Genomic DNA, 21,900 nt, shown 5'->3' on the forward strand with positions numbered 1-21,900 from the left:
TCCATAAGCAAGTATTCCAAAATCTGAAAAAAATCAAAACTTCAAAATATGTCTGGCGCCAAGCATTTCAGACAAGAGATTCTCCACCTGGACCTACTTCTCATTTAAATGTTTGCAGTTAAGAAAATGAAGATGTGGGGGGATTCTGTACCAGATGGAAGGGAAAATGTCGGGGCAGATAGGCGGACTGTGGAGTCTGAGCAAGTATATCCAGTTCCTATCAAACCTGAGCAAAAACGTTTTGTGTTTATTGATATAATGCAGTTACAGCCTCGGCTCTGGTCATGAGAAACGAGGTTTTTATGTGTGCATGCAGCAGGAGGCTTGAAAGTCACATTGGATGTGTGAGAATTTTCCATTCTCCACGGTGGACAGTGTCCCCAAAACCTGTGTCACCTTATGTGGCAAGTGGGACTTTGCAGATGTGATGAAGTGGCCCAATGTAATCTAAGAAAAAAGAAAATTCATTTGCTCATGTAACCAGGATGTCCCGAAGTAGACGTCAGTCATAGCGAGGCCCGGATTCCGAATGCTTTGCTGTGGATCTCATATGGATCTGTCACCGCCTGGGCACTGACCAAGTGGGCAGCCCGTGTTCCCAGCTCCCACACTACCAACCCGCCTCTCGGGCTCCACCTCTCCACCTGCAGTTGGAGCTGACGTCCTGTGGCCAATTCCCATTGGCTCAGCTTGACCACGTGGTCTTCCCTGAACCAATGACTGTGATTCTGGTTCAATCCCCCATCACCCTGGAAGGCCAGTAAGGGGTATTGGTTCCACTAAAACGTAGTAACTGCTAATTTACAGAGGTGGAAGCTCATTCCCAGAGAGATCGGGTTGCCCCTGATATCATGCTGCCTCCTTTGTTAAGGAGGATTTTAAAGGTGTCTAATAAAGACACTGTGTCAGGGGTCCCCAAACTCAAACTCTGACTTACCGGAACCTGCACGCCTCAGGAAGGCTGCTGTGCTCACAGCGACAGTTGATTGCAGTCAAAGGAGGCAGATAAAAATCAGCCGTGGGAAAAGGCACGGGGCAAGAGTCCAGGGGAGGGCCGGCATCCCTTCCAGGTGTCCCCTCCCAGCAGAGCACAAACTCCTCCCGATTCTCCCAGCAGCAAGGGTGCCAAGGGCTGCCCCGGAAGCCCACCTGAGCCCTGAGGTCTGGGGTCTCACCCGTGTCCTGCGTCTCCCTGGGGCCAGTGATACAACCACGCAGTGCCCTCATGACTGACCTCAGCTACTGAGACCCCAGCCCCAGGGCAATGAGAGACATCACCTGAAGTCACACTAAGCACAAGCGCGTGGCCAGGGCCTCCAAGCTAAGCACCAGGCACTGGCCGAAGCTCAGTGTGAATGTACACACTCCTCAGCGATGCATGGAGTCTGAGAGACCCAGGCCTGCCGACAGTCTTCCCTGCACAAGCAGCCTCCACAGCCTCACGGCAGAGGCCCAGCGGAAACCACCAAGCGACTCAGCTGGACTGGAGACCACCACATACCGCAGATGCCGCGTGCATTCAGATATCCCGGGGGGCGGGGGCCGGCACACCCTCCCTGTCCTGGCGTGAAGCTCAGCCTTGGAGGGCAGACTCCTCAGCACAGAGTGACCCTCACAGGCATGGAGGACAGCCGCAGAATGATGGAGCCAGATCAGGCACGAGCCTCAACCCCAAAGCCACCTCATCCAAGCTGAGGGGTATCGCACAAGTCAGTGGCAGTGACACGTAACAGGAGCTGTGACTGAGCCAACGTCCCCAGCACTGGCTTTGTTCTGGGCATGGTTCTGTCTCCCCAGCAGCCAGCGGCTGGCCGTTGTTAGGTGTTTTCACTCGGGTGCAGTGGGAAACACCTTTGCATCAAGCCCAGGACACCCCCAAGACGTCCACGCTCACCACTGCTGTGCACGACGGACTCGCTGTTTCCTTGTCTGTCCTGGAGATGGGCAGACTCTCCCTAAAGAGTTGGAAATACTTCTGGCTTCACGTTGTGTGTTGATGCTCAGCTCTGCCCTGTGGCCTGAGAGCAGCTGTCAGTGTGAAGTGACCAGAGCGGGGTGACCACATTCTAGTAAACTTGACTCACAAAAGCAGGCGGCAGGCCACAGTCCGCTGACCGCTGGATACTATGACCCTTTCCAGTCTTTTTCTTTTTTAATGCTGCCCATTAAACTCTCACTAAAAGTATCATAACCTGCACTTTGAAAAACTTATTTAATCTTTTTTAACAAAGTGTCAAGTAAGTGAGCCCATTTACAGATGAGAAAAGGGAGATGAACTGAGGCCCAATAACTTGCAGGAGGTCATCCCTGGTGAAGGCAGGCGTGGCCTTGACCACCGGCTGACAGCCCAGAGCCACACTTAACCTCTGCTCCAGAGCGCTCGGGAAGATGGGCTCTCCTTATTATTTTTTCCAAATTTTTATTGGTGCCTTACCTTCATACATGATGTATCCATACGTGCACATGATGAAACAACGTAATTTGGCCAATACCACTCCTCAGTATTTCCCCTTTCCCTTCCCTCCCCGCTCTGGATCTCCCTAGATTTTCAGGAGACTCCCCCCACCCCCTTTCTCTTTTTTCCTCCCCAGCTTCCACACCGGAGAGGAAACTACAACCTTCATCTTCTGAGCAGGGCCTACCTCACTTACATAATGTTCTCAAGTTCCATCCATTTTCCGGCAAATGACATAACTACATTCATCTGTATGGCCGAATAAAACTCCACTATGTTATTTGGATTATTATTCAGCCAGGACAGGGAAGGACCCGAAAGACCCCAGTCACGTGGGGTCTTTTCTGTGGAACCTGGAACTTGCCTCCTGTTGTCCAGAGCCTCGTGTTGCCGATCAGATAGTGCACACATCTCCCTTATTTGGGTCGAACGCATTTTGGAGTCATCGACTGCAAAAGTGTTACGTGCTTAGAAAAGTGGGGAACACAGGAAGTTCTTTAATGTACGGGTTGGGTTCTGATTCATTAGAGCAACTTTTGGGTCAGTTGAAATAAAAACGGTGGCCTCCTAATCCATAGGGACTGGGAAGCAGACCCTGACGTGGCTTCAGCAGGAGCGCTTGTAAATCTGAGGCCGCCGAGACCCTTTGCAGATGCCAACCGCTGCAGCCTCCTTCAGCCCTGAGTAACTTCAGCCCCCGTTTGGAACCTCCGAGAGTCCACGAGCCCGTGTTCTTCATTCCTGGTTGCTTCACATCACACTGGTTTTGTTTTAGGAGGGACTTTCTTTTATGCCGTTACCCTCTCCCCTCCGGCCAAGAAATACAGCCCCACGTCACCAGGTGTCTGTGATCCCCCAGGCTGATCTCTGAACTGCGCAGCCATGCTCTAATCGAGAGAGCTTCACCAGGAACACAGAACGATCAGGCTACGGCCTGCGGGCCAGGATCTACCCCAGGGGTGGGCGTTGCCGGCGCCCCAGGACTCCCAGCAGCCTGCTGCACATGGCCCTCAGCAAGACCAGCCCTCAGGGATTTGCGACACGTGAAGGCACTGGGGACAGTCACGCCTTGTCTGGTGTGAGCCTTCCCTGGCAGAGAACCACCCACGACTCTCCAACAGAGATGCCTTTCCATCCACCAGCCCCGCCAGGCCCGGCACCGTCCTTCCCAGGATGAAGCCGGTTTTGGAAAACCTCTCTTGTCTCAGTTCTCTGTTCTGGTTTAAATTGATTTTTTTTTTTTAAGTGATCGATCCACTTATACCGGTGCTTGTTTAGGAAATTAACCACTGATTTTTCTTGAATCCAAAGAGTATGTAATGATCAGGAAAACGGTTTTCACTCGCTCCGTGCCGCCGGGTGACTTTGGTGCTCCTGCTGGGTCGACAGAAACAGGTTATTTGCGTGGGGTGTGAGGCAGTTGCCGGGGTGATGACACCAAAGCCCGGGCAGTCGGCTGCATGCCAGGGTTGGGCACAGCATTCACACACCTGCTATCTCATTTAACCCTCGCTCCGTGCAGGCGGATCAGAGGGGATCTGAGGGGCCAGGGGCCCTGGGTTAGCTGAAGAGCAAGGCGCAAAGGCTCCATAGTTTAAGTTTTATTTGACTGGGTCTAAGGGGGTGCCCCTCCACGCTGCTCAGGGTGACTGGAGCCACAGAGCGGGGTGGCATGTTTATGGAGTGTGTTGGGGACGAGTTCCACAGGTGACCTAGATGAGAGGGAAGGCTCCCGTCCTGCAGTCCAGATGTGCTTTATATTAATTAATATTGAGTTGCCACCAATTTTTTTTTTTTAATTTCTCCATCTTTGCCACCCTGGAAAAACACTTTCTACTTGGGCAAAGTCGTCTGCTGCAGGCAGTACTGGGTCACCGAGCTCCTGGGTGCTTTTCTGGGGGCTGGTCCAGACTCCTCTGCTCGGCCCAGCTAGTTTCCAGTAAGGAGTTTTTGAAAGGAGGCCCCATCTGTGCAGCCGGAGCCACCCTGTAGGCAGAGGACGAGCAGGTTTTCAGGAAGCCTGAGATGTGGGTGTGCTCAGAGGGGGCTCTGGGTCTCCAGTCACTGGGGTATCTTTAGTTTGTTGTTGTTGTTTAACTTTTAATTGCACTATAAATATTCAAATATCTTCTTCAAAAATTTCCTAGAATATTCTGGATGATACTACACTTTGCTTTGATCATCGCCTTTGATTCCTAGTCCCTCCTCTCTGCCTTCCAAAAGTAACTACTGTTCTCACTGTGCAGACATCCTTTCAGATATTAGTGTATACATAAGCGCCCTGAACATAGGTGATAACAGGTGTTACGAACAAATGGTAATAAAATGCAATATATAATATATAAAAGGGATTTTTTTCACTCAACTATTTTCTTCGTGTGTTCATGTTAACACATAAGGATCTAGTTCATTTCTTTCCATTGACATTTAGTGTTCCATATGAATAGACTGCATTTTATTCTCTAGTCTCCCTTGGCTGGGCAGCTAAATTGTTTCCCATCTTTTGCAACTAACAGTTCTATAAGAAACTTTTTTTTTAAGAGCACCGTGGATTGAACCCAGGGATGCTCTGTGGCTGAGCTACATCCCCAGCCATTTTTATTTTTTTATTTTTGAGACAAGGTCTCACTAAGATTCCTAGGGTGACCTCACACTTGGAATCCTCCTGCCTCCAGAGTCACTGGGATTACAGGCATGTGACACAACTCCCGACCCCCAGGACCATCTTGTCCCTTGTTCATGTGTTTGAGTTTTTCTCTAGGATAAATAATGAAAACTGGAATTATGTCCAGGCGTGGTGGCACATGCCTGTCATCCCAGCAACCTGGGAGGCTGAGGCAAGAGGATCACAAATTCAAAGCCAGCCTCAGCAACTTAGTGACTCAGGAAGGCCCTGTCTCTAAATAAAATAAAATTTAAAAAAAAAAAAAAAAAACGGGCTGAGGATGTGGCTCAGTGGCTGAGCACCCCTGGGTTCAACCCCTGGTACCAAAAACAAAAAAAGAAATAAAGAAAACTGGAATTACTAGATATGTTGCCTGCCATTTTCATTTCTTAACACAAGAAATACATGCATACAGTTTTAAATTCATTACAAAGGATCCTCTAAGAAAAACAGCCACGGCCCAGTGACCCGCAACCCTTTCTTTCTGCCCAGAGGCAACAGCTCTGGTCCTGTGCTGACCTTTCTAAGCGACACGCTTCTGCTGTGGCTGGCCATCTGTTTTCTGGCTTAGGCCTGACCTCCGGCGTCATGAATGCCGGATAAGGATTCGTTCCCTTCTCTCAGCCTCCGTCCCAGACTCCCCCTCACGCCTCCCAACGCCCCCGGTCTTCTTCCTTCCTGCTCGTGTGCAGGATCGGTTTTCTGGTCACTCTGCAGATGCTTCCCCAGAGAAGCCACCCCGCACCGTCCCGCTTTCCCTCTGGGGCCTGGGAGGCGACATCCTGCTGGGCCCTGCCCCGCGGGCACAGCGGCTCCTCTTGGTTCTCGTCCAGCACGGCCACACCGGGAGGGGACATGCAGTTTCTCGGAGGTGAAATGGTTCGGAGACGAGTGATGTGTGAGAACGCCCCAAAACCTTTCCCTCCTCGGCTCCGGAGAGTGTTTTCCTCATCTGCTCTCGTCTCACCAGGTTCCCTGCCACGACCCCAGCCGGGGCCCAGGGTGCCGGGCCCTGACTCTGGTGCCCTAATGAGGTGTCTGGCCTAATGGCTGTGCCTGGGCCTCGGTCCTCAGCGCCTGTGAGCTAAGATCAGCAGCTGCCTCTCGCTCTCTCCTCTCCTTCTCTTTTGCATGTGTTCTTTAGGGTCAAGAAGGGCTTATGGGGGCTGGGATCGTGGCTCAGGTAGCGCACTTACCTAGCATGTGTGAGGCACTGAGTTCGATTCTCAGCACTACATATGAATAAATAAAAGCCCATCAACAACCAAAAAAAAAATTCAAAAAAAAAGAAGGGTTTATGTTCTGTTTTGTCTTTTTCTTGTACTGGAGATTGAACCCAGGGGCGCTCAACCACTGAGTCGCATCCCCCGCCCTTTTTTACATTTTATTTAGAGGCTGGGTCTCGCTGAGTTGCTGAGGCTGGCTTTGAACTTGCAATCCTCCTGCCTTGCCCTTCGGAGCTGCTGGGATTACAGGCGTGCACCCCCGTGCTTGGCTGGATTTCTCTTCTTGATTTTTATTTTTATCATGGAAGTGACACAGACGCCCAGGGGAAAATCCCAACAGGAAAACAAGTCTACGGAGAGAGGGAACAGGCCTCCTCTCTCCTCTCCTGACCCCAGCCTCTCCAAATCCCGCTCAGGGGTGGAGTTGCTCTGAAGCCAGGGACCTGGGGTCACATCCCAGCACTTGCTAGCTTGTGTGGCTTTGAAGAAGGTACTCTGCCTTTGTGTACCACGGTTTCCTCATCTGTAAGATGGGAAAACAACCGCTCACCTCATAGAGTTTTGTGGGGACTAAATGAGATCATACCTGCAGGGGGCGCAAAGAGAGCACTTAGCAGGTATTTGTCAGGAATTGACCAGCTACGTGTTGTATGCACTTTGGGCTAGTGGCTCTTCACCTTGGCAGCACACTGGAATCACCCAGGAAACTTTGAACTTCTGAGTGCCTGGACCACCCCCTGATTGTCTTGGTGTGCAGTGCAGGCTGAGGTTTGCATTTTTTAATGCTCCACAGAGCATCGCCGTGTGCAAGCAGAACTGAAATTGAGTGTGCTACTTATTCCCCACGTGCGTCAGTTAGGATAGGCGAGGTGTGCGACCGTAACAAGCATCCCTGAGTCTATTTCTCAGTCTCTTTTTCATTTATGGCATAAATCCATTATCTCCAGCAGCTCGGATCCACACCACTTACTCTGGAACCCAGGCAAACAGAATAGCTTTTATCTAGAATGTGCTCATTCCCTTGAAGTGGGAAGAAAGACAGCCTGAGGAACCAGGCACTAGCTCACAGAGCCCCTGGCCAAAGTGACACTCCACTTCTGCTCACATGTCATCGGCCAAAGCCAGTCACATGACCACACCTGAATTCAACAATGACACTGTACTGGAGCCAGCAGACTTTTTCTGCAAGAGCCATACAGCAAATTTTTTAGGCCAACAGGGGCTCTCCCAATAGTTCATACTTCTTCTCTGGAACCAGGGTCCCTCAAAACCAAAAAGTGTTGGAAGGAGGCCGGCCCCCCTGCCTACAGCCACTTCCGTGAGATGTGTCCTTGTGACACTGAAGTGTCTTGGCAGATCCATGGGCATTTGCAGGGGACTTAAATACCGAAGCGGGTGGATATGAACCAGAGCAGGACCTGGAGGCTGGGCACCGCTACCAGCCGGGCCGCACACAGGCGCGCTCCAGGCCACGGGAGTGAGCAGAGAGGAAGGACCAGAACTGCTTTCCAGGGGTGGGAGAGGAGGCTGGGACCCCAAAGGCTGCACTCGCATGGGACTGTGCGCTTCTCTCTCCCACAGGACACCACGACGTCCGTGCGCATCGGCCTGATGATGGAGGAAATGATCTTCAACCTCGCAGACACACACCTGTTCTTCAACGACCTGGAGGTTTGCCGTTTCTGCTTCGCTCATTGTTGCTGTGTTTAACTTCTTTCCCTTCTTTCTTTCCTTTCCTTTTTAAAAATTTCTTTTGCTTTTAGAGGCTTGAAACTTGCTAGCAACCCCCAAGAAGGTACAGAACTGTGGCCAGCAACGGCTTATTGGAAACACTTGGCCGGATTAGCTCCCTGGCTTTCCTGGTAGCTAATGGGCCTTTCTCTGTGCTCAAGTGATGTCCACTGGCAGTTCTGCTAATCCAATAAAGGCCGTGTAGTTTCTTCCTCCTGAAATTTGCTATTTAATCAGTTTATTAAGGCAAATTAGTGCAGATTCTCCTGGGTCAGCAATAATTAGCAGCGGGCCAGGATGGAAGCTTTTAAAAACAATTTACGTTCCCCTGAAAGCATGTTTTACAAAGAAAGAGAGTGAGAGCGAGCAGAGGGACTAATCTTATTTAGTGTATCTGCCTCTGAGCCCCTAAGCAAGATGCACAGGAGGTAGGAGGGGGGAGCAGCTTCGGAAATAAACTTAACTCATTTATTTATACCCAGCCTCTGTCGGGAGGATTTGGGAAGGATTTCAAATGGAAAACATATTTAAAATGGAACTATTAAAGCAAAGGCAAAGGGAGAAAGAGCTATGTAATGAATGTTTTAAAAATCCAGGCTCAGAACTGCTTCAGTCAGGTTCTGAGTCCATCTGAGCTTCCTGGTAACCAAAGCAAGAAGGGAAATATGAATTACTTCCCTCTAATGGAGGAACAAGCAGCTTTCCTCAAGGTGAAGTTTGAGTGATAAGAAGATTAGTGTGGGGCTCTTTTGGCTTAGTAAATTATAATCACGTTATTGGCTCAACAGGTTGGAAAATAAAGGCATTCTACAATAAAAACTATGTGAAAAACAATGCTGTTTATCCTACTAGGAATAGTGTTTCTCAGGATCTAGAATCCCTGGGGACTAAGCATAAAGTTGAAATATAAAGGCTGTGGACTCCAGACCTGTCCTACCCCAGGGATTTATGAATATTTATCATCAGGAAAGGAGACAGGGTTTTCCTCCTGTTCCACAAGCCAGAGATGGGAACCCTTGCCCAAGTGAACTGGGTTCTGTCTGTGCAAGCCCCTAGTCTTCCCATCCAGAAAATGGACTCGATGTTCTCTGCCCAGTGAGAACCCAGTTCAAGGAAAGGGTCCGGGTGGAAACTTGAGTAAGGAAGAGCTTTGGTGTGGGGAGGAGGCCCAGGGCAGCCAGGCCAGGCCGGTCCTTAGCCAGGAGCAAGCGCGGGTGCTCCTTAGCGACCTCTCCTGGCGGGGGCGCGCAGGACAGGAAGAGGGTGAGAACTTTGAGGAGTTTTTAAATGCCCATTGCATTCAGCCAAATGTGAAAAAGAGCTGATTGCAAATATCAAAACCCAACTTGCTTTAGAGTAAAAAGGGAGGGGCTGTCGGGCCGATCAAATCTAAAAAGGAGATGGTCTGCGATGGCGGAAGGGACGCAAAGAAAGCCAGCCTGGGCGGCGGACGGGCGTTCTCCGGGGAGGGAGCTCCCAGCAGAGGGACGGAGGGAGCCACCAGGCGGCCGTCCCGCAGGCCCGACAGTGAGGGCCAAGGCCCTGGGGAGAGCACAGGAGCGCAGAGTGTTCGGGGACGGCAGGAGGACGAGTCTGGAGAGGGAGCTCAGAGGCGTCAGTTTATCCCAAGTGCCGTGCGAGCCCCGGAGCGGGGACGCGAAGCAGGAACGGCCGCGATCTGGCTGCCGCGTGGAGAATGGAAAGCAGCAGGGGAGGCGTGGAGGTGGGAGAACGGCCGCTGTCGCCACCAAGCAAGGGAAGAACGCGGGTCCCGGGGTAAGGAAGGGCTTTGGGAACCGAGGCGAAGCCCAGGCGCCTGCTGATGGACAGCGCGGGGTGGGCGGGGCTCCTGGGCGTGGCCACGAGACGCGCCGCGCGGGCCGCGGGGCCCCCTTGCGCATTAGGCACCTGAGGCTCCCACGGGCAGGCAGAGAGGTGCCGTGACAACCCCGACGGGTCGCAGGAGGCTTTTGTGGCTCTTGGCTGGCGGTGGCTTCCCCTGGGTTTCAGGCGATGTCCTCAGAATCCCTCCCCCTCTGCCCTTTCACGCTGACCCCGAAGTTGGAGTCTGCGTGGCGCCTCTTGGAGAAGGGTCTTCACTACCAGCTGGAGCTACTCGGGGAAGCCAGTGTGTTTTTGTTCTCTAATGTTTTTTCAAAATGTCCCCCGTGCGTGCCAGGAGCCCCCAGGGCACCTCGGCAGAATCGAACCATTACGCCAGGGAGAAGTTAAAACTCACACAAATGGAAACATGTTGTTTGCTGGTGCGAGGTGGCCTCGGCCAGCATCTAAGCAGCAGCCCCCACGCCCCAGGGCTCCCCTGAGGGAGCCTCTCTGGAGGGACCCACCCAGGGAGTAGTCAGATCTGTCCCTTCCCAAGACCACAGTGACATCTGCAAATGAGGAGATCCATTCCTGCCTCCAGCAGCTCCTCCTGGAGAACTTATCCCCAGCCAAGTGCTGTGGGTTCAGCCACACTGGAAACCCTGCAAGAGGCCAGCACAGTGGCACACAAGTATCGTCCTAGTGACTCAGGAGGCTGAGGCAGGAGGATCATAAATTCAAGGCCAGCCTCAGCAACTAAGTGAGACCATGTCTCAAAACTTTTTAAATTTTTTGAAAGGGGTAGGGTGTAGCTAGGTAGTAGAACACCCCTGAGTTCAGTCCCAAGTGGGAACAAGACCCATGTCCTCAAGACATTGGCCTCTTGGTCGCAGAGGCAGACCACAAACAACTGAATATATGCTACCATGACAACAAGATCCTTCAAGAGAGACCAAGAAAGGCAGGGCAGCAGGAGTTGCTGTCTCAGGGGTTCTGTCTCACCGGGAAAGTCCTCTCTGACGTTTAAACAGATACCTGCAGGCGTGAGAGAGGGGCCACATGGGTATCTTGTGGAAGAGCAGTTCAGACAGAGGGAACCGCAGCGCAAAGGCGCTGAGGCACGGCCGAGGTTGGTGGGTTCCAGGAAGAGGAAGGAGGCCAGTGCAGCTGAGTGGAGGGCAGGAAGGGCTGTGGCGGGCAGTGGCGGGTGGGCGGCCTTTGGCCACTGCCAGGCTTTGGATCACATCTGACAAGAGGCCTCTGGAGACCTTCAACAACTTGGCAGGCTCACCCGGCTGCCCAGCGGAGAACAGAAGCCGTATCTGTGCTGGGTGGGGGGCTCGCAGGCCCCCGGTGGAGAGGAACCCGAGGCACACACACTGGCCAGGGTCACTGGATGTTCACCGGGCCATCTGCCTTGTGCCTGGGCTCTGCCCCCTGCTGGCTTCGTGGCCTGGGGAAGCGGCTCCATCTCTCTGAGCCTCAGTTTCCTCCTCTGTTAAGTGGGCAGAGGGAAAGCCCCTGCCTCTGGGCTGTAATGAAGGGAGTTCAGGAGGGCAGTGAGCACAGGGCCGGCCCCCCAGGGATGCGCAGGAGGGGTCTGCAACAGGGAATTGCCCGGTTCTCTTTGTTAGGCATTTATTTTACTGTACATTGAACAATAGGCTGGCTTCTCAATCCTGATTTATGCTAATTCCCTAACAGCAGGGGCAACACAGAGGCCTGGCAGACTGTGACGCCGGGGTGGGGGCAACACCGCCCCCAGCTTGCCGCAGCTTCCCCCCTTAGCCGCCGCCCCCACGCCCAGCCAGCCTGCCTTGTGCCAGAGCTCTTGTCACCTGTCAACTCCAGGGGGACGGGGTGGCCACACATGCAGCCCCACATGCATGTGGGAGAGTCACTTGAGCCCAGGAGTCCAGGCCCAACCTGGGCAAGAGGATAAGCCCCCACCTCGAAAGAAAGGAGAAGAGGGGACCAACACCCCAACAGTGCCTTCGCTAATAAAACAGTATGATAAGGCACTTTATAAATCGTAGTGGCAAATAGTGTTTAGAGATTTGTTTTCGTGATGTGAAATTTCATACCGAACATCAGTCAAAGCCCTTGGAAAGCCCTGTCCTAGGGCAGCGCCGGCCCATGGCACGTCCTGCAGCCCTGTCGACGGTCTGTCCTGAGCGCCTGACGGGGCAGGTGCAGAGAGGCGCTGGGCCTTGTCATTGTTTTTAAGGCCTGGGGTGGCCATCCCAAGGACGGAGAGCATCCCCAGGGCTGTGGAAGTTCTGCCAGACAGAGCCGCCCTGAGGTCCTGAATTTCCAGGCCACGAGCTGCCTCTCTGTTGCCATGGTGATGGTGATTGATGGCGATGACCACAGCGGGTGCTTTCCGAGGCCTGCTCCTGAGCCTGGCTCGCGGAGTGTGACGACTGCTCACCGCTAGGATCGTCTCCACTGCACCGGGCCCCTCTGGGGACAGGGTTCCCCGAACAACAGGAGCGTGTTCCTCGCGGTTCCGGAGGCCGCCATCCACGGAGACGCTGGGGCTTGGTTCCTGCTGGGAGCCCTCTTCCTCCTGGTGACAGCCACCTTCTTGCTCTGTCTTCACATGACCTTTCTCAGTGGCAGCACAAGGATGCTGGAAGCTGGCTCCTCACTGTGTCCCCTGTGTCCACTGTGCTGGGCTGTCTCTGCCAGGAAGAGCCGCGGCTCCCTGGCTTGAAAAAGCAGACAGCGGCTCATGGGAGCCAAGCCGAGCAGGGGCTGGAGCCTCCGGGGAGGCCGGAGGATCTGACCTCAGAGGAAGAGGCCGCTGGTGGCTGCAGACGGAGACCAGAGCTCCCACCGGCTCTGCCCGGCACCTTCACAGCCTGTGTGCGACCAAGACTCACCGGCAACAGCGTCCAGGCGCAGTGAGACCCGGCTGCACCCCGCTCCCCACGGACTCCTTGGTGGTCAGAGCAACGTACAGGGGATCCAGGCGCATTTCTAGAAAGAAGGAGGATGACTGTGGACGGGGGAGATGACGTGGTTGCTGCGTGCAGGCACACGTGGAGGTCACGGACACCATCCCAGCGGGATCCCACGTGCCCAAGCCGGTGACTGAAGAGCCGCCTGCATGTCCATCCTGTGAGCCGACGGCCACAGGAGGCAGGTGCCCTCCGCACCCCGACTGAGGAGACCCAGAAACCGAGGCACTGAGCACTTTGCTCACCCCATGACGGACGCACCGCCCCCCTGCACTGCACCAGGCACCTGCGGGAAGACCTCCCTGAACCCCCACAGCCACCTGCAAGGGAGGTGTTCTCTCAGCCTCCATTTCACAGATGAGGTAACTGAGGGTCAGAGAGGTCAGAGTCCAGGAGCCAGCCTGTGTGGTGTGAGATCTGGGCCCAGGCCAAGCTGCCTTCTGACCTGGGGTATCCGGCTGTGATGGAGGTTGCGGTTTTGAGGTGACCGGTGAATGTGGATCAGCAGAGCAGATTCTCAATGAGGAGCAAGAGGCACCTGGCGATCTCAGCAGAGGCAGCCTGGGCGGCTTCAGGAGCAGCCTGGCCACCTGGTGGGCGGGGGTGCAGATTCTCGGAGCTTTGGGACTGACCATGCTGGAGGGGTCAGCAGCTGCTGGAACCAGGGCAGCCCTCTGCGTGCCTCACGGCGTGAGTGCTGATCGGTTCCGCTGGAGCTCTGGGGAGAATATTCCACTGTTAGTTCTGAGCTGCTCTCCCAGCTGCCCTGCCCGACCGGCCACAATGGCACCGCCGGCCACAGCCTCTGGAGTGCTCTAGGGACAAGCTGAACATTGAGAAAACTAGAAAGACGCCAGGTGTCCTTCCAGGCAGGGCGGCCCTCTGGGCTGGTCTAGAGGCAGCAACAACAATCTCACTTTTAAAATACACCCTCCCTGAAGACGAAGGAGTGGCCGGCAAGCTCATCTGGGCGCTGACAAGAGTCGTTTTTCTAAAGCAGATTTGTCAACCGTTTCCTTTTTTCTGCTGGAGGAGAGAAGCAGAGTATGGGACGTGCCACCGTCGCCAGCTCAATCCCAGCTGGTTCTGATACGTGTTTGTCACCAAGCCTTCTGCTCAGAAAGTCGCAGCAAGAATTCCAAAGCCTGAAGCCTGTGGGATGCAGGAGAAGGGGGATCCAGGAGACTCCTAAGAAGGGGTGATTGAAAAGACCACAAACGTAGACTCGCCTTCAGCAAGCACCATCAAGGAGGAGCAGAGACAAATCAAGGACAACATCCGGAATGGAGGCCGTAACTACCGCTTCCTGCAGGTGCGTTTATGTTAATTAGAAAAGCAGCAGGCGAGGTTTCCGTGAATTTGAAGCGCTAGGTGAAACCGACACCATTGATAAGCTCTAAGTTACCAAAACCAGCCCAATGGAAATAATAAATGAGTGAAATAAAATGATACTGTAAGAGGGTGTCAGAGGGTTAAAGAGGTACTCCCCAAAAATGGCACCAGGTCCCCCTGGTTTTCAACAACAATTCCAGTGAACCTGGGAGGAGAGGCCGGCCCCACCCTACACAAACTAGAGCAGAGAAGAAGATGGAATGTTCCCACACACTCCGTAGGATTGGCGTCGCCCCGAAACTGAAGCTAGGCCCTGAGCTCGTGCGGAGTGGGCAAACTGCACCCCTCTAAAAGGTGGGCGCTCCTGCTGTGGCCGCAGACGGGGCCAGCCCCTCGCCCTCTTACAGAGGCTCCCGAGCTCACCGGTTTCCACGCCGGTGAAAGGTCACCTGGGACCATACTGGGTACCAGCTGCTAAGTGCCTGCCACTGCCTCATAACTCACCTGCGGGCAGAAGCACTAGGCATGTTTCATGATTTAAAAACACAAAGTGAGACCAGTGACCTTGTTCCGTCACCTGAGGAGACCCAGAAGCAAAGACACGCCTGTCGCCGTGGGCCACCAGCGTCCAGATCTTGGTTTGTAACATCATCCTCCAGTCAAAGGACCTGGTGCTCCCTGGAGAAATGGCCGGGCCCGGGCTGGGGCAGGGACCGTGCAGGACGGGCCAGAAAGTAAGAGCTGCTCAAAACCCCACAGCAACGGGTCGTAGGGAAGGGACACAGGATCCAACTGAGAGCTTCCAATGACCAAAGTTGAAACGATTCAGTCATAAAGTACATAACATAGTATTGACCCAAAGTACCAAGCAGGTCCCCGCAGGTCCAGACCCACGGAGATAAATGAGAGCCAAAAGGAGCCGGGAAGAGGCAGAGGATGTTCCTCCCTCCACACAAGCCCTGCCTGGGGCCTGCCTTCCGGAATACAGTGTAGAAAGGGAGATGACTTTTCAGAAGAGCCCTAACCAACACCTACCTGAGCCAGGTGATCACGGTCCTCGGTCACAGTGGCAAGTCATGGTGATGGTCCAGACCCTCGTTATCAGGTGAGGCGGGCCCTTCCCTTCTGCGGCCTCCCCACCCAAGCCCCAACCCCGTCCAGCCACCAGAAGAACCACCCATAAATCCCAACCGAGAAATGCTCTACAACATCACCTGGACCCTGCTCCCTTAAACTCAGAAGCAAGGGAAGTTGGAGAAACTGTCGCAGCCCAGGGGAGTCCAAGGGACCCTGAAACTAAACCTACCGTGGTACCTGCTGGGATCCTGGAACAGAAAGCGGGCCCTGCGGGAAAGCTACAGAAATCAGAACACAGAATCAGCTGGAGCCAATAATAATGTGGCAGGATGTGTTACGCGTTGCAACGGAAGCAGCCTGGGAATAGAAATGTCAGCCGGGTGTGGACGCAGGAGCTCTCAGATCTAAACCTACTCCAAAATAAAACATTTACTTTAAAAAGCCGAAGACTCAAAGGTGTGAAGCGACTTGCCCACATTACACACCCAAAAATGTCAGGGCTGGGATCAGAGCATTCAAATGCAGACCCTGACACCTAGGGGTCGTGAGCCTCACCCCAAGTTCCAAGGTGCATCATGCCAGCATCCTGACCTCTCTGCCGGGGTCTGACTAAGAAGTGCATTTTGCAGAGCTGGCCATCCCTGGGCCTCTCTCAATGGTGAACTCGGTTATATTTGACCGTGACTATGCCAGGCAGAGTTTGGACCCATACAGCTCAAAATGGCAATTATGCTTTTCAAATGGCTTTGCCTGTATCCACTCACTGAATCCTTATGTCCCCTGCAAAGTAGGTATGTTCAGTAGCTCAGTCACCTTGGGAAACTAAGGCAAGGGGGACGCAATGCCTTTCCAAGGTTACCCAGTTAGTTAGTAAGTTGCAGAACCAGAATTTGAACCCAGGCCCCAGAGTCTGTGCCTTTAGCTGCCCTACTCTCCAGTCTTGCAAAAACTGATTTTAAAAAAGGGGGGGGCAATGTCTTTGGACTTTTCCAAGTTAACAGATGAAAGAAGAAAATGGCCATTGTATTAGGCCCAAGTTAGCCCTAGAGGCCCCACAAAGTCAGGGAGGAAAAACAGAAGTCACCCAGTCTGATCTGGGATAGGGTTGGGGGAGTTTTTACAAAGAAGGAACATCAACAAAGCCTTTAGCAGGCTTTGGACAGATGGAAAAAGAAGGGAAAGGTGTTCAAGGCAGAGGAACAGCAAGTGCAAAGGCCCTGTGGCAGTTTGCACCGTCTGTTGAAGGACTAGCAAGAGGCTCTGTCTATAGCATGGCAAGAAGAAGGCTGCGGGGAGACGAGGTCAGAGTGGTGACCAGCATGAGGCTGTGCACAGGTGGGGTCAGGGCTCATTGTGACGGCTGTGCTTTTACTTGGAGGGAGGTGGGAACCATCGTGGGGCTTGGAGCTGGGAAGGGACATGATCTAACTCAGGGTCTAGCAGAGCCCACCTTGCCGCTGGATGGAGAGAGTGTGGGAAGCAGGGCGGGAGCAGGGAGAGCAAGGAGGTGATGCGGTGTCTCGGCCCGCGGTGGGCAAACTGCTTCTGGACCCGACGGCAGACATCTCAGGCTTTGCAGGCTGTGCTGCCGTCTCATGGTGACACAGTGCGAGGGCAGCTGCCGGGTGCGCACGGGAACGCACACAGCCTGTGCCAGCAAAGCTGCAGGTGTGCAAACGGGCCACAGGCCACCTTGGGGCTGGGGTGGTGACGACAGCTGGACCCCCTGAGAGCCACACAGGGAGCGTGACCCGTCATGGTGTGTGTTCAGGGAGGGCCCAGGGCGGGTGCGAGGGAAACGAGGAGTCAGCACGGCCCAAGGTGGGGGCCCCGGCCTCCAGCCTCGACCCATGGCCATGATCAGCATGCACTGCGAGCGGCGAAGTCCAGGTGCTTCTCCCGCCGCCGGCTGGGTGCGTCTCCATGAGCACAGCTCGCAGCTGAGGCTGCCGCGTCCAGGCCTGGCTCCTCGGCCGGCCACTCCATGGGCATCGCATCAGGCTGTGCAACGAGGTAGCACAGACTGGGTGGTGTGCGTGACAGGCACTGACTGCCTCGCGGTCCTGGAGCCCAGCTTCCAGGGGCAGGCCGGCTCCCACCCAGGGCCGTGAGGAGAGTCCCCTCCCAGCTCCCAGCCATCTCCGAGGTGTCACCCCCCTTTGTCCTCACCTGGCGTGGCACTCTTCCTCTGCACCCTCTGTGTCTCAATGTCCCCTTTCCATAAGGATGCCTGTCACTCGGATTAGAGCCCCCAGGCCCCACGTAACGCGATCTTCTCCAAAGATCCTCTTCCCAGTAGAGTCACAGAGAGCAGGGTTGGAGCCGGGGCCCCGGGGCGGTCCATCTGCAGCAGGCTGCTCTTGCACCTCCGCCGCCTCCCCTCACACGCCTGGTGCCAGGGGCTCCCTCTCCATCCACGCCGAGCGCCGACCCGCCACACTGGACGTGCTTATAAACGCCAGCTCCTACCCAATACTAGGTCTCCTTCCTGCAGAGAAACGTTCCACTAACATGTCAAGAGTGACGCCCACACTTCTTATTCTCTTTTGTTAGAGAAGACGAAAGTGTTTCAACACAGCCAAGTCCTCCCTTAACTCCCGGAACTGCCGCTTCCCGTCAGACGCGTGACTTTTCCACTTATTATATGCATGTATCCATACAGAATATTTGGTGTTTTAATACGTTCTTATAAATATACATGACCTACTGAAGCATCAGGGTTTTGTTTGTTTGTTTGTTTGTTTGTTTGTTTTTGTCTGTGCTGGGATTTGAACCCAGGGCGCTCTACCACTGAGCCACATCCCCAGCCCTTTTGATTTACTGATTTATTCATGAGACAGGGTCTTGCTAAGTTGCTCAGGTTGACCTTGAACTTGCAATCCTCCCGCCTCCTCCTTTCCCAGTAGCTGGGATCACAGCTGTGCACTGCCTTGTCCAGCTGAGTGTACCCCTCTTTAACCTGCTCCCCTCACGCTGGACACACCGCTGTGTGCCAACACCAGGAACGACTTCATTCTTCCCAGATCCCCACAGCATTCTGTGAATGGACGTACCACATTTTACGGAGCTGTGCTCCCATCCGGGGAATAGTCGCTGTCTTCCCGTTTCTCTCTGGGTTGAGGGACAGCCCGGCACAAGCCCTGCAGATGTCTCTCTGGGTGCAGTGGCCCTGCGATCCCAGCTACTTGGGAGGGGAGGCGGGAGGATCTCCAGTTCGAGACGAGCCTCAACGACCTAGGGAACCCCTGTCTCAAAAACAAAAAAAAATAAATAAATAAAAAAGTGGAAGTTCCTTGAGGCAGAGATTGTCCGGGGGCCGGTGCCACGTGTGGCCCGTTACCATGTCAAGGCCAGGGCACCCTTGTCTGTCTTTGCTGTCTTTGCAGCATGGTCCCACTCAAAGCCCAGGGAAGTCACACCTCGACCCAGGGAAGTACCTGTGATCCACGTGGACGTTCAGAGGCCCCGCCCCGGGCCTGGGGGAGGGGCAGCAGACTCAGGGCCATCAGATTCCATCAGAAACCCAGTCGGGCCTCCTGTGCTCTGCACTGTCCAGGTCCCCTCGTTGCGGGCTGGGTGGGTAACTCGATCCAGGTCAGCTGGTGGGGTATGAGGTAGTGTCTAGCTGAGCGTCGTGGTATTTTATGAAGCCCGAAATGTGATCGCCACCGTTGTCACACTTTAGCGCCCCCAGCAATCCCCCTGCAAATGAGAAAAACAGAGCCTCCCCAAATACCTTCCCCCTGACATCAAGGAAAGCCCGCGGAACCCTGCCCACTACCCTGGAGGGGCTTTTGAGCTTAGGGAAAGGCTGGAGGTGCTTTTCCAGTGCACTGCTTTGTCTGTAAAGTCAGCGTTGCCTCCTTCACGCAAATTCATGAGCGCGGCGGGACTGCGGGTTCTAAGATCCACAGTCATATGAAACGGTGCGAATCAGAGATCTCAAACTCAGATGCCCACAGGAGCAAACCCGGCAGAGACTGTGGGGTCCTGCAACTAGATGCCCTGCGGCTCCGCTCCGAAGGACGGTCGGTGGGACACAGGGATGGGGGCTGTGCACTGCAGGGCGTAAACTCCCAAGAGCAGCCGGAGAGACAGGGCTCCCGAGTTACACGTTGGATATCATTCCAGAAAAGTGCTTTGCAGCACAGGGCAGGCTAAAGAAGTAAGTCTGCAGGCCAAGTTGTAAGCTCCTCCCTAACTGGACTCGCCAGCCTGGTGGACCAGGACTCCGCCTATTTCCTTTACCCGCCCAGGGCTGTCCATGGAATTTTCTTAGGCGATGGAAATGTGGGCAGCATCTATTACAGCAGTCCCTGGGCACCTGTGGCCGCTGAGCACTCGAAATAGGACCAAGGAAAGACGGAAGCCGAGGGGCTTGAGGGTATGGAGAGCAGCAGGCCTTGAGTTCTCTGAATGGCCACCTGGGCTGTAGTGTTCAGTCAGGGATGGTCGCAGACCCTGGGACCTAGGAGCTGGCCTCCAGAAGTTGGTGCTTGGAGAACACAGGGTTCTTCAAGGCCAGGGCAGGAGAGCTTTCCAAGCAGGGGAGACTCGGGGAGGCAAAGGCCTCCACCACATGGCCAGGGCCTCCACCACATGGCCAGGGCCTCTACCGTGTGGCCAGAGCTGCCATTTTCCCTGAGAGGTGGGAGGCTGGGGAGGCTGGTTTGTGCCTACACCCCCTATTGTAACACAAATCGTGGTCCCCTGCCTTGCAACACTGTCCCAATTTGGGTGATGAATTTTTATGATCACCCTCCTTACGGCCAACCTGCTCCCTTATAAGGAAACCAGAGAGCAAGGGGAGGAGACTCAGCAGAGCACCTCTGACCTGCAGTGGCAAAGCCCCCAGGACCCCACTGCTGGCTCCCGCCCCGCCCCGCCCACCCCCCGGCTCATGAAACCCACTTGTAAAGGTGCCATCCGTTCACCAGGCACATGTCTTCTTCTCTTCAAATCCTCCACAGGATTGTGACCAGATCCACGTTGACGACGTCTCCTCAGATGACAATGGCCAAGATCTAAGGTAGGAATCTGGGGAGTCAAGAATGTCTATCAGTTGGTTCTCAGGAGGAGAGGGCTGGTCACCAGGACCAGACGAGCCTGTCGCTGGCCAGATGTGGACCCTGAGTCCCTCTGAACTCAAAAGCACAACCCGGCCTCCTCCGTCAGCCCCTTCCCCCCACCTCTGACCTCTGTCCCTGCCTTCTGGGGTCAGACGCATCATGAGCACTCGCCCCCCGACCCCGACATCACTGCCCTTAGGAGTCTGGGAGACGTCCTTTGGCGGCTTGATGACATTCACTAGCATGTGTGTACTCTTAATACAAAACAATCGATCCCGGCGATGCTCAAGACACTTCCTGAAGGAGCCGGTGGTGAGTCTGGTCTTCGGGGAGACACCCCTAAGGCTCGGTTTCTGGAGATGGGGTCACCGCTGCCCAAGACGAGGCGGCTTTCAGAGGCGCGTGGCTGGCGTGCTCCCAGCCTGCACCAGGGGAGACCCGACCCACGCGTAGCCCGCGCACCTGTGCTGCGGCCCCTTGTCACCTCTCCGCACCCAAGTCCATGGCCACAGAGCGAATGAGGTGGGTTGTGGGGCCGAGGTCACCGGCACGTCTCCCCGCTGGCGTCTCCCGCTCATGCCAGGACCAGAAGTGGGGGTCTCGGTGGGGGCCCTGCCAGTGTCTCCCAAGCCCAGCACGGTCACAAGCCATGGGCGTCCAGACACCTGCCGCCCTCTGATTAGACATCCAGAACGTCCCTCTGCCACCAGGCTGGCGAGGGACAGGGCCAGCCAGTGCTCCCCGGTCAACAAACCCCAGATCAAAGCTAACGTGTCCTTTCCACGAAGCTGTCTCTGGGGGCCGCTTCCCTGCTCAAGGCGGCGAGACCGGGGCTCCGGGCTTAGCCCTGCCTGCAGCGAGCTCGGAGTCCTGTCCAGAGCCCAGATCCCAGGGGTCTTTCCGCAAATCAGATTCCCCACCTAGTCATTCAGGAAGTGGTCGCTGAGTACCTACCGCATGGATGCCAGCACCCGGCATCCATGTCGCTTTCTTCTGGGGGCCGGAGGGGTCCTGCCGGCAGTAAGACTCAACCTGGGGGCCTTGCCTAGGACCCTTCCTGCTGGCAGTACTTCCTGAGAGAAGCCCTCGAATCTCTGAGGCAGCCCTAAGAGACAGGTGCTCTCCTGTCACCCCCTGTCATAGTCGAGGGACGTGAGGCACAGAGATTAAGCCACCTGCCCAAGATCACACAGCTGGTAAGTGGGGAAGCCAGGATTCAAACCCCGGGCAGCCCAGCTCCAGGGCCCAACTCTTACTGACCCGTCGGTCCCTCCTGGGCACCCTGCCCCACCCTCCCTAAGGGGCCTCCACTCTTGACAGTATCCGGGCATCTCCTCAGAGGATCCTCCAAACTGACGGTCAGTGTTAGAATAAATATTCTTTAAGAATAAATTCTGGCAAGATGGGAAGCTTTACTGGACAGGAAGACCTCAGGGTGGGGTTCTGGAGTCGGGGGCCATGATGGGCCAAAAACTCTGATGGGAAACTACCCAGCACCCGCTGAGTCCCACTGAAGGGGAGTGGCCACCGAGTCGCCAGTGCAGAGGCCATCTCTCAG

General features: G+C 54.8%; 1 protein-coding gene across 4 annotated transcripts in view; it reads left to right on the plus strand.

Annotated features, from left to right (window-relative positions):
* EYA2 (EYA transcriptional coactivator and phosphatase 2) overlaps positions 1-21,900 on the plus strand; it is a 205,322-nt gene that overhangs the window by 171,018 nt on the left and 12,404 nt on the right. For 3 of the 4 annotated variants that reach the window (XM_079127952.1, XM_079127954.1, XM_079127951.1), the window contains 2 exons: positions 7,928-8,017; positions 20,244-20,302. In XM_079127952.1, the coding sequence (XP_078984078.1) occupies positions 7,928-8,017; positions 20,244-20,302 (149 nt within the window). The remainder of the gene's footprint in view (positions 1-7,927; positions 8,018-20,243; positions 20,303-21,900) is intronic. The other variant, XM_079127953.1, reaches the window with a different exon arrangement.

This window comes from Sciurus vulgaris (assembly GCF_902686455.1).
Source record: "Sciurus vulgaris genome assembly, chromosome: 2".
Taxonomy (NCBI): Eukaryota; Metazoa; Chordata; class Mammalia; order Rodentia; family Sciuridae; genus Sciurus; species Sciurus vulgaris.